A 16,710-nucleotide genomic window follows, 5' to 3' on the forward strand; every position below is an offset into this window, starting at 1 on the left:
ATGTCCATACCAGCGCAATCGTCTCTCTTGCACACCACAACTGATGCTTCTAATGTTCAGCTTTTCTCTCAAGATACTTACACTCTGACGGGTATTCACATTGACATTACACATCCAACGGAGCATACTGGCTTCATTCCTTGCGAGCTTACGTATGTCCTCAGCAGTTACAGCCCATGTTTCACTGCCATGTAGCATGGCTGTTCGTACGCATGCATCATACAGTCTGCCTTTTACTCTGAGTGAGAGTCCCTTTGTCGCCAGCAGGGGTAAGAGCTCTCTAAACTTTGCCCAGGCTATTCTTATTCTAGCAGCTACACTTTCAGCGCACCCACCCCCACTACTAACTTGGTCGCCCAGATAGCGGAAGCTATCGACTACCTCGATAGCTTCCGCTATATATATATATTCTTGTATAAGATGGAATTGGACTTTTAATCACATCAGTTTTACTAAAACTGTTAGATGTAAAAGCTGAGTTCAATCTTAGCCTGAGGATATGTTATATATAGAAATACAACTCTTGAAGACAACTGGAAAATAAGAAAGATTGAATATTAAGGTAGATAAACATGGTGCTAACAATCCAAGAAATCAGCAGCAAGGTGGTTGCAACTCATCTCTAAAAATATAAATCAAATATTTCAACTGAAAATTGAAAGCAACTGTGAAACCTTGCTGAAAATTTGAATAAACATTTACTACATTGTTGGAAGTTAGCAAATTTCAAATGAAAAAAAATTTTCAATATTATGTTCAGCTGATAAATATTTTAATAACTAGTGTAGTATGATCAGAGAGACACATATATATATATATGTGTCTATATGTATATGCTTCAAAGTTTAATTTTTGAAAAGTTAGCATGCCCTTTATTTAAAATTAGGGTAGAGTTTGGGTTGTTAGAACACCCCGTTAGCAATTCAGTTAATTGGTCATTAATAACAACTTAAATGTAAATAGGCAAAAGACAGAAATAACCAGAAGGAAAAAATGCTTAGGATTACTATATATTCTAGAAAAACTCAAGGGAAGTTAAGACAAAATAGTTAAAAGTGAAAATTACTTTTTGCCTAAGCTAATTTCAGATCATGAACTTTTCTCACTTTTTAATTTTGTTGTTAGTCATTAATTAATGTCATAAAACATAAGATTACTTACTATTTAGAAAAATGAAGTCTTTCATTCAATATCTTAAATCAAAAACTCCAAAACAGATATAACTGTTAATTACCATCAAAAATTCAGTGAGGAATGAAAGAGAAACTGCCTAAATTGGTAAACTTTCAAATCTTCACATATTTATGTAATCCACTGGCTTCTAAACATTAGATAAAAATGTTGAGTTATAATATAACAGATTCACCTACAGCTTTCCTTGGGTGATGGAGAACTAATAATTTTGATGACAACAAATGGTTCTACTGCACAAAGTTGTGTACTTGTTCCTCATCTTTACAGAGCTAAATGAAGAGATGCACAGAATTGTGTCCTTTCTAGTGATGCAGTAAATCATCCACAACAGATATAAACTGAAAGACTTAGAGATCTTATCTCTTAAGCTGTTTTGCCTTTATTATGGGGATGAGTGAGACAAGAACAAAGAAGCCATAGATAACAGAAATTTGTTGAAACTTTATCATTCCCACCATGGACTACAACTGTTTAAACTCATGTCACTACTTAATAAGGCATAAAGCTAGCATATTTGAGGGGTGGAGTCAATCAATTTCACTGAATCCAGTACTTCACTGGTACTTTATTTTATCCACCCAAAAGGATGAAAGGCAAAGTTGACCATGGTGGAATTTGAACTCACAATGTGAACAGCCTGTCGCTAAGTGATGTGTACATCATAAAGACCAATGCTTAGCTGGTTTCATAATGATAGATAGATGGAATACAATGTACTTTGAGAAAAGATGGTCTGCTATTATAGATACCATTTGCAAAATTCCTTGTGATTTTGAACACATAATACATGAACAAGCAAACCAATACCTTTCCACTCAGCAACTTATCTGATGAAAAGTGTAAGCGAAACTTATATTACAACACAAAGTATTTTCTTCATACTTTGTCAATTAAATATTTTTCTGAAAGGAAAACTAATATCTTGTGAAGTTTTCTTCAGTGACAGGAAATGAAGATTATGTTTGAGTAAACAAAAAAATATTTGTTAATCAAATAGTAAAGAACTATTGGCTAGGTACAAGCTGCACAAATATGTGTTAAGGCATGTTAAGTGATGAAATTATAAAGGTAGCAACACAACTAGAGTAACGCCCCTTCCCTATAGATATTGCATATACAGGTAACGCATGAAATTCTGTAGAAGTAGCTGAAGAACAATTATGTTTTAAATTAATACAATTTACAATGCAATGCTTTATATATATATATATATATATATATATATAAATGTGTGTGTGTGTATGACAAATATAATAAAATAATATTCATTTTCTTCATTGGAATGTCTTTACTTTAATGGATATGCTTACCTCATTGAGGAAGTAAAAATGTACAAAATCAAAACCAGAAATTCAGAAGACAAAAAAAAAAAAAAAGACAAAGAAAAGAGAAGTGGTGCTTCACCATGAAGATTTGGGTGAGTACACCTGGTTACTGCTTCAAACTAAGTTGTACTGCTTTTAAATCAATCATTCCACTCCTTTGGTACAGGTTTCAAATTATTTATTTCCTGGTTTATGTTTTTAATTTGTCTGTCTTTTTTTGTTCATGAAAAGCAAAAAATGAAACATTTTTTTTCCTTTCTCCAGCAAGGTTGAGTTGATATAGTCAGAAAAGTATGAGATATAAAAAATACTTGCTAGGAGAATGAAAACAAAAAACAAAAAAAAAGTTCTTTATCAGCTCTATCTTTCTTTTGGTAATTTTTCCTATGAATTCAAAAATTTGTAGTGTTGTTTATTAAAGTTGTAATTGTGATTACTGTTTTCAATGTTTTTAAAGTAAATATGCTTTTTCAAGTAATGTTGATATTTTAACACCAACTCAAACTTCACTGCTGTCACATAAAATATGAATTATTGAGAAGCATTAAAATAAAGTTGTCTTTGATTTTTGATCAAGCATATTTCATTGTTTGTTAATCCCCCACAAAATTGGACAGAGCATTGTTGTTACTACTACTGTTGCTGTTGTCTTTTTTAAAAGTTGAGAAAAGAGAGGAAGGGAATGAAATTTATAGAAGAAACAATGAGTATGGATTGGCAAGGAGAAAACATTAACTGAAATGTAAGGTAAAAGTGCAAGAGAACTGGATTATGAAAACTGGAAGGAAATAGGAGGGGTGGGAAAGGCAAAAACTAGAAAAAAACAAATTCAATCATTAAAAGGAATTGGAGAGCATGGGAGTAGGGGAAATTAAGGCATTTAAAAAAATAAATGAATCTTTAGTCTTTGCTGCAATCTGTAGATGCTGAATTTGTATGTTTATGTAGAAGGGTCTGACAATTGTACTTTTCTTTTTTTTTTAAATGTGAGAGAGTTGTCACATTATTTGACAAGTCCAGCTTTCTTGGCCTCAGTCTCATAGATGAGTAACCTCCACATCTTGACAACAAACACCTCGGCTTCTTCATCAAGAACCATGGCTACGTCATTCAAGATGCTCTGCGGAGAACTACGTCCAATTACCTTTTGGCAAATAAAGTCAGTTAAAGTGGGCTCCTCCTCACCAATGTATTCCACTATTTTCTTATTTACCCAGGGTCTAATGCGCTTGTTCATAAGAGTCTGGTCCACTGTATTCCAGTCTAAATGATAAGAGAACAATTCATCTTTTCCTGTTGGAATCTGCTCAATAAGCTTTTTGATCAACTGTCTCTTTTCTTCGGCTGTGGTTGTTTTCTTTTCGGATTTCTCTTCATCATAATCTAATGGAACAAGTTTGCGCTTTTTCACTACATCCGTGCTGTCATCATCTTGACTGAAAACATCACCAACAGTTATCCTTTTCTTTTTGAAAGAAGTATTTTCACTAGGACTATCTGAACTTCCAATTTTTATTGAACTAAAACCAATTTTAGCAGGTTCATCTTTAGCATTTGATGAAATGCTTGGTTCCATGTTACTGTCCAGGTTTTTGTGAAGAGGTCTATCCATGCCAGAAGATGGGCTTTTGGAATTGTTGGCGATGGAAGGGATTTCAACAGGCTTTAATGTTGGTTGCATTTTTGGTGGAGGACTACGTTTGATCTCCATTATCTCGCAATCAACTTTAGCTTCTTTCCTGGGACTTGGAAGAGGTGGAGTTCGGGGTTTCTTAACAGGAGAAGGTGACTGGGGAAGTAAATGAAGCCGAGGTTTCAAGTGTTCATCTCTTTCCTGTTCCATTTTAGCAATTTCGGCTTCAGCATCTTCATGACCTTCTTGTAAGAGTCGCAATCGGATTTCCTCTAATTCTTCCTTTTCTTTCTGTCTGTCTCTAGCATCTAATTGCTTTTCAACTTCTCGTTCACTAAGTCGACGGGCAAGAGCACTACCTTTGTAAAACTTTGGATCGTCTCGCAAGTCATCATAGTCTTCCAGGAACTCTTTCAGACGTCGAGCTTCTTTAGACTCTTCAGCTTTACGAGCTGATTCACGTTCTCGTTCTTTATCATATTCTCTCATACGCTTCTTTTCACGGATCATCCAGTTTTTTAACCGTTCCTGGTATGCTGCTTCTTTCTCACGGAATTTCTTTTCCAGCTTACGTCTTTCCAAAGCTTCTTCCTCTTCTTCAAAGTCTCGACCACGACCCCTACGATCTCTGTCCTTTGACCTTTCCCTTGACCGGTCTCTTGATTTTTCTCTGGATCTTTCTCGAGATTTATCCCTCCTGGACCGTGACCGTGATTCAGATCTAGACCTAGATCGTGTTCGGGAAGAACTTCTAGAATGGCTGCGGTCTCTTTGGAAAACTTTACTTTTATGAACTTTATCCTTCCGTGCTCTGGAATCGTCGTGTCGTCTTCGACTGCTTGACTGAGAAGTACTTTCACGGTTTCGATTCTCTTTATCATTCACTTCCTCATCTTTATGAAGATCTCGGAAGCTCTTAATTTCTCTGTTGATAATATTTTTGGTGTCTTCTTCCAGCTCCATATCATCAAGACCCTTATCGGCCTGAATTTTTTCTTCCTTATTTTTCCTGTGCATACCTTTACCATCTTTCTCTTTCTCTGCAGGTGGCTCTTTAGCCAAATCGTCAGCAAATTCCCTGAGAATAGCATCCAGACCTGCTTTGATAATACTATCTTCACATTTAGTGCTATCGTCAAGACCATCACCGTTCGTAGTCTCCGGTGTTTCCTGTTCAGATTCCTCTCCTTCTTCTTTTTTCTCCTTCTCTTTCGCACCATCCTCTTTCACCTTTGCCTCAGCAACCTTCTCATCGCTCTTTTTCTTCTCGTATTCATCTAGCAAAGTTTTAGTTTTAGCATCAACTTTCACAACTAACTTTTTATCAGCAATTTCAAAATCATTTAAAAGCCTGATACACCTGAGTGTAGCTTCAGGATCTTCATACTCACAAAATCCGAAGGCTTGCATTTTCCCGGATGCTCCTTGTACCCGTTTCCAACTCAAAACGTCGCCGCATTTCTGTAGCATTAGTCCAACCATCGCATCTGGCGCTCTGTCGCTGATGTTACCCACAAATACTGTCGTTACTGGTGGTTTGTCTTTCTTTTTGTCATTTACTTTATTTTCTATCTTTTTTGGTTTACTTTGAGTCAATGTAGAAGTAGAACTTGTACTTACGATTGGTCGTATAACAGGAGGTATGAGTCCCATCGGACTAACAGATACCATACCCATTGTTGGAAAAGTATAGCCTTGTGTCATCATACCAGGTACCATAGGTGGCATTCCTATAGGTTGCCGAGGTGGTAAAGACATAATATCCTTTTTGCTTCCTTTTTCAAAGAAAATTGCCGAAATCAACACTCAGAGTCATTGTTTTCTACTTACTAGCGTGTTCACATAAGCGCCATAAACGTGCAAATGGCGACCATGACTAAGATTTACGTCCCTTTGGACGAACTCTCCTGTTATTTGAATACATCCAAAAGAAAGCAGCATGGCTGTAGAGGTTGTTGTACAAAAGACAATTGCTGCTGATTATCGTTACTTTAGCTTGGGGGTGACTTATACTTTGAAATATGACCGGGAGCTGTCGAATTTCTTAAATGTTACACTAAAATAATTTATTATCATTTAATAGTTGTTATGCCAAGATATCTTACTGTCTCTAAATATTAACAATATACAAAAGATTAATATTTGCATTTCTGTTACATAATTTGTTATTTTATTGATCAATATTTTTCCAATAATTTATATAACTTTCGATTAAAATAAATTAATTTGATTAGAATTCTAAATCAAATGGAGAGTAATTAAAATAAATATTTAGATTAGTTTTAGTTCCGAACCTTCAAAGAAAAACAAATTAATCATCTCAGGAATCACATGCACCGACTTGTTTTTTTGTTTTTTTTTCGTACATGTGCGTTTTAGAAGTTGTTTGTGTACACCGTACACAGACTAAATTATCTAATTCTTATAATAAATACCCTTATTGATAAAAATTATTGTAGAGAAAAATACTTAAATCATCAAACTTGATCACTTAAAAAATAATATTAAATTTCTAAACTTTTTTTTAACCTTTATAAACAATGTTTTCATCGTCTATGCTGATAAAAAAATAGATACTAGTTCTTCCAAAAATATTACTAGGTGTTGAATAAAACATTAAAAAATATTTAGTTATGGTGTATATGTGTACGTGTGTGCGTGTAATTTTTTGTAAGTGAAATCCCCACTGTCAAATGACAATGAAATACGTTATCGACATAATATAGTCGACGTCAATGTTTTGATCATAATTTTGAAGTTACCTCAATTTATTGATACTATTAATGTCGATAGAAAAGACTGAAGACCACAGCTTCTATTCTTTTTTCTCTCCTAAAATTATATGGTTAGGTTTATGTGTATTTAAAATGTAACTAACGTTTTGAGCGAGTCCACGACGACTTTCAATAGGCGGGGTTTTCGAATAGCCGCCCCACGAAGTTCCATGCTTCATAGGAAAGTAAAAGGGTTTGGAAGGATCAAAAATGTTTAAGAAATATTTTTAAAAAATTTATAGTTAGCTGAAAGAAATTCTCTCTTCGTAATACCCTAACGGACATTGAAAAACAGAAAAGTTGCAAGGTTTCGTTTCCTTTTTTTTAAAACAGCTTTCTAATTATAAGAAATAATTAAGATTGGTGAGGATACAGCATGCATTTTGTGAACAATGTCCTCTGCACTGATACGATTGTCAAGGAAGGTATGCATTTCACACGATGTTCTCTAAATAAATTTTTGATGATGGGGGCGGAGGTAAAGAAGACGCACACCACCCGTTTTCGGCGTAGCCCTAACCCTATACACCGGGTGTGCTTATCCTTTACCTTCGCCTTGACGAGTAGTTTTTATAAAAGGAGGGAACATGTCAATCGTTTTCATTCGTTTGGTCAGTGCAAACAAAATTGTCTTACTTCCAACAAACTTTTCGTTATCAATATTTATATATATAAGAAGGTAATCACCAAGAATCGGATCGCATGTTAATAAAATAAAAGTGAGAGAGAGAAACAGGCTTGTAAGTGGATTTAATAGACGGAAACTGAACGAAGCTCTTATGTGTGTGTGTGTTTGCCCCCCCCCCCCCAGCACTGCTTGACAACTGGTGTTGGTGTGTGTTTACGTCCTCGTAAATTAGCTGTTCCGTAAAAGAGACCAATGGAATAAATACCAGCATTAAATTATATACATAAGTGCTAGATCGATTCGTTCGACCAAAGTACTTCAAGGCGGTACCCCCAGCATGGCCACAGTCTAATGACTGAAACAAGTAAAGATAAAGCTACTCTATGTACATAGTTATACAATTATTTTAGTTTCGGTCATCTATTATAAAATCATTCACAACCAGAACGCTTTATAGGAACTATTAAACCCACCTGAGTACGATTGATAAAAGTTTTTTTATCGCCTCTGGGAGGTTGAAAGCAAAATCTGTCTTGTGTACGACCTGACCTCACAATGAACCGAGCCGTAATCAAATATCAGACATCTTGGTCGATGTTCGAACTATTCTGCCAATCTATTCTTCTAGATAAACTTCCAGGAAATTTTAATTTATTTTTTTACTTTTGGGGTCAGGAAGGAAGGGCAGTGCCCATGAGATTTGCAGATCCTTTTACACCAGTGGTTCTCAACCATATTTTGCTTATGGACCCCTTTTGATTCCTATTTTACTTGAATGGACCTTAATTGCCATTCGATGTTTAAGAAAATCCTATTTTATTTTTATAATTAAATATTATTGGAAATAGTATTAAAAAATTCTTGAAGTGTTTTGTGCATCAAAGAAATATATCAATTTATTACATAAATTTTAACAACAACATTCTATATGAATCCCGGTCGAGGACCACTCTCCTACACCGTTGCCAAGAACATTATTTCTTCTTTATCAAATATCGTGATTTTATCACTCTCATAAATTATTATTAGAATATTCTCACGTTAGTGAAGATGGGGATTTTGGGTTTACTTGTGCCACATTCAGAAATAAACTTCTGAATTGAATTCTCTCTAAATTTTCCCTGGTTGCAAATGATGCATGTAGGATAGGGAAAGTCTCTTCTGAAATACTGGGAGACATTGCGATGAGAGGTGTCAACTATCTCAATCAATCGTAACCCAATAGTCATTCCAATAAAATAAGAAGTAAATCCACGTGAATAGCTTTGTAGATTTGTTTGAGTCGGTATTATGCTTCTGATACTTCCCTACCCGTCTCTGTCATTTTCTAAATTGAATGCATTTTTTATTGTAGAGGAACAATTGACTCCACCTTTTTCCAATTGATTCCTAAATCCTTTCGCTTTCGTTTGCACTCGGAGTATCCGAGGACGGGAAACCCAGAGTAACCCCATAAACAGGCCTTCACCATGAATATATATATATATATATATATATATATAAATATATATATATATATGGAGCAAAATAATTCAAGAGGAAATATTTGAGAAGATGGGGCTTTCCATCATGGTAACGCGCGCCAGTCTAGAAACTGGTCCACGTCAGTCCAAATACTAAGATGTATGTTGAGAGATTTGTTTTAGCCCGTTTGTCCGCAGACGGTTCATTTCTGTAATTATCATCAGATTTTTTCGGCGATTTAAATACGAGTTTTGACTGTTATTTCCAGCAGGTAGACATACTTGATATGCCCTTTGATTAATTTTAATTATATAATATATATATGTATGTATGTATATGTATGTGTGATACTTTCATTTTATTTAACAGCAATTGGGAATCTATGAAATAATTTACTTAACAAACATCCACCACGTGTCCTATTTTTCTATCTATAAATCTGAATTATTATCTCGACATATATCACTCTCTCCATGTCTATTAGTGTCGGCGTGTATATGTGTGTTTAGGAATGGAACAGTGTTTTATTTCATGAAGTTTTAACGTTTTTGATCTTTGTCACTTTTATTTCATTTTGCACAAAGTAAGCTCCCTTGAACTGTGTTTGAAAATCAAGTTCGATTCACTTCCCGGTTGTATTAATTTCTTAGCTTGGTGGATTAGCAGAATTGTTATAAGTGCTTCGTGGAATTTAATTGTTGCTCTTTGCTTTCAATTTTATCTTTCGTTCTTCCGAAGTCAATAAAATTAATAATACTAGTCAAGGGCGGCAATCGACTGACTGTACTTGCCACTAAGTTCGCGGCTTTGTGCCGTTGTAAGAATTTATTCTTCGGAAAGGCATGGGCGTCACAATCCAATTTTCTTTTCTAAAACTGAAGTCAAAAAGAAGTATCAGTGATGGATGAATGTCTGGTCACAAAAATCTAAGCAAATGAGTATTACATTAGCGCGCGAAAAATTTATTAACGCAAATACGTCTCAATCATATATAGATTTTGAATTTGCTCGTGCCACATTCCTGTAAACTCTTTCAAGACACCCACTAAATTTAGTAGAAGCTTGGAGAATAAAAATGAAGTTTCATCAACCAGAATTTTAAAGAGAAAATCACGAGTGAGTGGTGTCTACTGTTTCAGCCAACAACTACACACACATCAACATAGAATGTAGCCTTCAAAAATATATGCTACCATATGTACCCCGCATTATACACCAGTATCCTTTAGCCCTTGAAAGCATTGATTTTTCCCTGGATATCAAAAAGACTTCAGATGTGTATAGAATTAGTAGATAAATTGCCTTTCATTTGTCTTTTTTTCCCACTGTTCAACAACATTTGTATAACTCACGGTACAGTTATTTCCCCTACTCTTCTGTCTGCCTATTTATTATCAACTTACCGTTACTTCTAAATACATATATGGCTATGTGGAAGATCTCAACTTCGCTCCTCAACTTTACACAGATGGATAATATATATGCGTTTACCAGGTATCTTCTGTTGGATTTGCGCTGCTTCCACTCACAGTGATATTGGAATTATCTTTCAACAACACTGTTACTCATGAAAGGGAATATTCTTTGACAATACCATCTGTATGTATTAACAGTAGATATAAAACTTTCAGATGACTAGAATCAAGAGGCCCGGGAACAGAGGATGCAAGGGGTACATTTGCACCCACTAAAATTTTGTGGGGATGTAAAATTCAATATTGCACCCCCTATTTACCTTTCTCAGGCTTAGAAATTAGTGTTTACAAATTGATCTGTAAAAAAGTTAGTTAGGTTTTTTTCAAAATAAGAACAAACAACTAAAATATATATAAAGAAAATCCCCCCCCCCTAATCCCTAGAAAGATATATTACTGAACTAAAGCATCCTTAACGTTAAAATTTAAATTATATATATATAACAACAACCACAGTCACCCTCTCACTACTAGAACAATTGATGACCTATTAAACTCCAGCATCAAAAGCCCTTTACAGTGTAGCTATCCACCTCCTCATTTCCTCGTGTTCTACTTCACTTACCACAACTAAACGATAGCAACAACAAAATCAGCATTGGAAATCACTCATCAGTACTAGGACAATTGATGACCTATTAAACAACAGTCTCTAGCTCTTCTCCACAATCAGACCACTGAAATTCTGCTCAATAACACAAGAGATCCATCATCTCTAATGTCATCCTAATCTACTCTACTACCATTACCACTACTACTACTCCAATTAGTGAAGAATCACTCCTTTCTTCCCCCACTGTACACTTCAATCTGACTGTACACCTGCCAGTTCCACAATAAATCTGCCAACTGTAAAAGAAAATTATGAACACACAAAACTCCAAAATATGCTGCTATTCTCACCATGAGAGATTATGCACACGTACTGACTGTAACTACACCCATTTACCTGAGACAAGATGTACAATTCGTACAAGCAATACCACCCAACGTCAAAATACACAATTTACAACACCACCACCACTAAATCACACTTAATAGCTTCTACACATGTAACCTGGAAACCTAAAATTTGTTGCTATCCCCAACCCAAAAGATTAAATCTGAGTGTGACTGTCCCTTCACTCATCTTCCAGGGACTTGATGCACTAGTAAAAGCATGAAACCAAACCACCTCCAAATCCACAGTAGAAACATTCCTTACAGTGGCAGTGTTGGTTCAGGCTTTCATCGAAAAGCAGAAATCACTCAGATATCTACTGGGTACAATAGTAAAATTAGCAGCTGAAAACCATATAACTAGAACTCTATTCAACAGTGCAATCATACCAACTCCAGACAACAAACCTTCCCAGAACAAAAAAATTATTTTTTAGCAATGATGAATCTGGCAAAATAAAAAGAAACTTCTCGCTCTCATACAGCCCCAGCCAATGCTACTACCTCAGTGCACAACCACACATTGCTGCAATTAATCCACAATCTCAACTCAATAATAATGTCAAATGTACAAGCTCTTTCACACTTCACAAATCAAACAACAGTACCATATCTTAGAGATCTTGTACAGTGAGAAAAGACAATATGTGCAGCACTAAGCAAAATGCACCCAGACATATTGGATGTGGAAGTAGATATGTCAGGTGATGTACTACTCAGAAGTGACAACAGAATACAAAAGCAAGGAGAAATAGTAATCTTCATCCAAGAAGACTCGGCAACAAATGTCCTCCTCTCCCACTCCAACACAGTGTGCGATACACTAATAATGCATGTAATTGACCTCAAGTTGATCATAAGCATTACCTACTGTCTTTCTGATGCAGCTAACCATGGAGATCACTTTAAAGATGCTTTGTCACTCATAAGTCAAACCCCAAATGAGCCTAGCCCTCAGGTCAATATGCTTTTATCAGGGGACTTTAATTTCCCTAGTCTCAGCTGGCCAAAGGGCTATATGCAACCTGAAACTAAACAACTGAACAGGAGAGATATGAGTGCTCTTCTCGATACCACTAAAGACTTCTTCATGCAACAAATCATTACCCGTCCAACTAAGGGAGATAACATACTCAACCGAGCCTTTACCACCAATACAGACTTCATTCACAATGTTCAGATCATTCCCACAGCTATTTCCTACCACAACATTCTTCTCCTGTCTCCTTCTCATTCCTAGTCCTCTATCATTCATCTCTCCACCACTTGTGCTGATCACACTATTTACTTTTCTTCATTCTAATCTCAACCCCACCCCTTTATTAGCTCCACATTTGAGAGGCTGCACTGGATAGCCCTTTTCTACTTACCCATTACACACTAGCTTCATTATCCTGCTGTACTACCAGCCAGCACTCTCTGTCTTCTGGGCTAACTCTATTGCCACCTAACATTTACTCTCACCTTAACTTTTGTCCACAACTATTTTCAGTTACACTGCTCTCAGTTTCATCCCCACCCCCACCCCAAATCCCTTCTTTTCCCCCATTCACCCTCCCAGTCATTCTGGTCCTCCTGTTATTGCTTCCTCTCCTGTACCCATTCTTGGTCACCTGAGCAAGTGTACACATGCTGTTATGGATTACTCTCTACATTTATACTCTTATTCTCCCTCTTAACAATCCATTTCTAGCCTTTCTTCTATCATTGTTCCCTCCCCTATTCCCTATCCTTAGATTTCTGAGAAGTCTCTACATGTACAAGGCACCCCCCCCCTCCTGGGCTGCTGCTATGACAGAACCCACTGTGCTCCTTCCCTAGGTGAATGATGAGGAGACTACTTCCCTAGTGCTGCTACCATGAAAAGGCACCCATTACACACAGTAAAATGATTGGCAAATAAGCAGAGGAATTGTAGGATTGCGAGGTCCCTTTAATTCCTGTTTTACCATAAAAAATTTCAAGATTTTCTTGGCTGTTATTTCTAGCATGTCGAAAGACCTAGGCTTAACTTCATGTGGTGGTTGAAAATCCTCTAAAAAAATTCTGGGGTCGATACAATCGACTAAAAATTCTTCAAGGTGGTGCCCTAGCATGGCTGCAATCTAATGACTGCAACAAGTAAAGAGAAAAGCAAAAATGAATTATATCACAGAAGTGGTTTGGTATCAAGCTTAAAATAAAATTCTGAGTTCCATACAGCCATCTAAAAATTCTTCAAGGTGGTGCTCCAGCATGGCTGGCCGCAGTCTAATAACTGCAACAAGTAAAAAAATTATGGGGTCGATACATTCAACTAAAAATTCTAAAAACGAAAAAATAACCGAAAATTATAACCGAGGGGCTTTCATCCTAGGAGGCTTTTGTCCAAGGGGCTTTTGTCCGGATCCTGTTCTCGGCATGCCTGCATAAGTGTGCACCACCCTGAATTTGTTTTCTCATAACTTATAGAAATGGATATTTTTAAATGAAATTTCAGTAAATACCTTCCAAATGGTTCAGATTTTGATTATATCGGAATTTAATGTGACATGCTTGCATTACATATATATCTGCAAGAAAAAAAAAAAAAAACTTGAAATTTTAAAAACAGTTATGTGATGCTTTTACTTTAAATTCCAATATAATCGTGATCTATGCCATTTGAAATGTATTTGTAGAAAAATTCATTAAATAATACTATCTTTCCTAAAGTTATGAAACAAAGTCAAATCATATGAATTATCCAGAACTCCTCTCTCTCCACTTTCAAACAATTTTTTTCACAGCAAACTCTGATATAATCGGAATCTACACCATCTGAAAGATATTTGTTAGAAATGTCTTTAAAAAATATCCCTTTTACTGAAAGTTACGAAACAAAGAACAAAGTTGTGATGGGGGTGCACATTTGTGTAGGTATCTTCCATTCTTTTAACCTTCACAGCCTAAGCATTAATAAATATTCATTCAAATCATAGAAAATCATATTAAAAATTAATATTATATACATGCATGTGTGTGGCAAGTCCTATAAAGACGTAAATTTTCAATTAATATAACTGCTACACGATTTTCGGAAACTGTGAAGGTAACACTTTGCATTTCCCTTTCCTTAAAATATAGGTCCTTTGCCTCTTGCAATATATGTGTGCACCACACTTCTGTACATGTATGTGTGTGTGTGTGAGGTACAGTTTTTCATTTACGTATGCTAGGTTAAACAAATAACACATTTGGAAACAAACAGCTAGTTTGATTTCTGCATGGTACAGATTTATAAATGTTCCATATTAGTGGAAAAAGAAGGACAAATGAGATTTTGGCGATGATTAAGTTATCTTCAAAATATGGATGTTATCTGAAAATAGCTTTGTGTGGTTGAAAGCCCGATTGCCTATTTTTAGAGCCTAAGAAGTGTAGAAGTGTGTTGATATAATCACTCCATATATTAATCAGCCATATAAGACATGTTATAGAATGCAAAAATTTTATCACTCTAAGAGACTTTCCAAACTTATTCACATGCACAGTAGTACCTCGGTTTTTGAACAACTCTGATCACAAATAAATCGTGCTTTATATATATATAACATGATTTATTTGTGATCAGAGGTGTTCATAAACCGAGGTACTACTGTACAAATGTGTGTGTATGTGCACGCACACATACACACCACACACACACAAGCATATATGAACTCAGGTACTGGGGTATGTCTGAAAAGCAATCAGTCACGTTTTCTCTTCTTTGTATTTCTATATTTTAGAAATAATGTGTAAACATTCTTGAGAAAAGCAGAACATTTTGAAGAAAAAGTGTAAGACATGGATAGGTGAAAGAATAGATCAATAAATTACATGTGTCTTTGTGAGTGAACGAGATTATTGATTCTAAAACGTTTGGTAAATGAAGGGAGAAAAGCAATGAAGTGAAGGGCAAAGTAAATATATTGTTTGATAAAGGAGACAAGTATTATTGACTGATAAGAAATAGGATGACTAACACACACGCATGCATACATATATATATAATACACACAAGCACATGTATATAGCTTTTAAGCGACTGGCCCTGAATAGGAAGATCTGCAAACAGATCTCTGGCTTGTTTTGGAGAATTTGTTGCAATTGCTTCCTCCAGAGTCATATCCCAATGGTGATCAGATTCATCGCAAAAAAAATCGATGGAAACAATCACAGTAATGAAAACAGAGGAATCCAAAATTTCAGGATTGCAGGTCTGGATTCAATCCAGAATGTTTTTAATTTACTCATGGAGTTAGCCTTTAGATTATAAAAATAGTTATCATATTAGGTCGTCAAGTATGAAATTTAGTAAGGTATATGGTAAACTTTGACAGCTATTCATTCTGTGCCATTATTATATTTTGACAATCTTTATTTTTTTTTGTTAGAAAACTGACACATCTATTTCTTTATTCTAATTCATTTTACGCTTTATTAAGTATTTATAAATCATTTTTTGCTATTTTTGTTTACAGATGGATAAGTTGGAAATTCTTACAGTTTTGAAATATGAGTTCTTTCTTGGAAACAGAGCATCACAAACAGCTCAGAATATTAATGGAGTATTTCATTCTAATGTTATTACACAGTAGACAGTATCAAATTGGTTTGCAAAATTTTGTTCTGGTAACTTTCACCTCACAAATGAGCAACATGATCGACCAGAAACAAAGGTGGATAATGACGAACTAAAAAAGCCACCGTCGAGTCAGATCCATCTCAAAGTGCCTCTGAATTATTGTTGTTGTTTGGTGTTAGCAAGCAAACAATATTGACTCACCTACTTCAAATCAGTAAAATGAAAAAGTTGGATAAGTGGGTTCGACATGAACTCAATGGAAATCAGAAACAGCAACGTTTGGAAGCCTGCCTTATGCTACTTTCTCGTCACAAAAATGAATCATTTTTTAATCGAATTGTAACGTGATGAGAAATGGATCCAATAGAGCAACCATAAACGTTCAGCACAATGGTTGGATGAAGACTAGCCACCAAAACACAGTCCAAAAAGCAAAATTCATCAAAAGAAGCTGATGGTGTGTGTTTGGTGGTCTGGTGCAGGTGTGATCCATTATGATTTCATTAAACCTGGCTCATCAATCACGGCCGAAGTATACTGCAGCCGACTGGACCAAATGAAGCAGAAACTTACAACAAAAAAACAGCCTAGATTAGTCAAGAGATCCCCTCCTATTTTATTGCAAGACAACGCCAGACCACACATCGCCAAAAGGACATTGGCGAAACTACTGGTGTTGGAGTTGGAAAT

At 35.6% G+C, this 16,710-nt stretch overlaps 1 protein-coding gene across 1 annotated transcript; it reads right to left on the reverse strand.

Moving 5' to 3' along the window:
* Window positions 1–2,462: 2,462 nt before the first annotated feature.
* Window positions 2,463–6,168, reverse strand: LOC106878808 (RNA-binding protein 25). Its single transcript, XM_014928148.2, has one exon. The coding sequence runs from the start codon at window positions 5,908–5,910 to the stop codon at window positions 3,523–3,525; it is 2,388 nt and encodes a 795-aa protein (XP_014783634.1). The 5' UTR covers window positions 5,911–6,168; the 3' UTR covers window positions 2,463–3,522.
* Window positions 6,169–16,710: the final 10,542 nt, after the last annotated feature.

This window comes from Octopus bimaculoides, chromosome 5 (genome assembly GCF_001194135.2).
Source record: "Octopus bimaculoides isolate UCB-OBI-ISO-001 chromosome 5, ASM119413v2, whole genome shotgun sequence".
NCBI lineage: Eukaryota > Metazoa > Mollusca > Cephalopoda > Octopoda > Octopodidae > Octopus > Octopus bimaculoides.

What these genes read in the sequence shown, in the direction of transcription:
- LOC106878808 (XM_014928148.2), bottom strand. Translation starts at nt 5,910, where the DNA reads ATGTCTTTACCACCTCGGCAACCTATAGGAATGCCACCTATGGTACCT.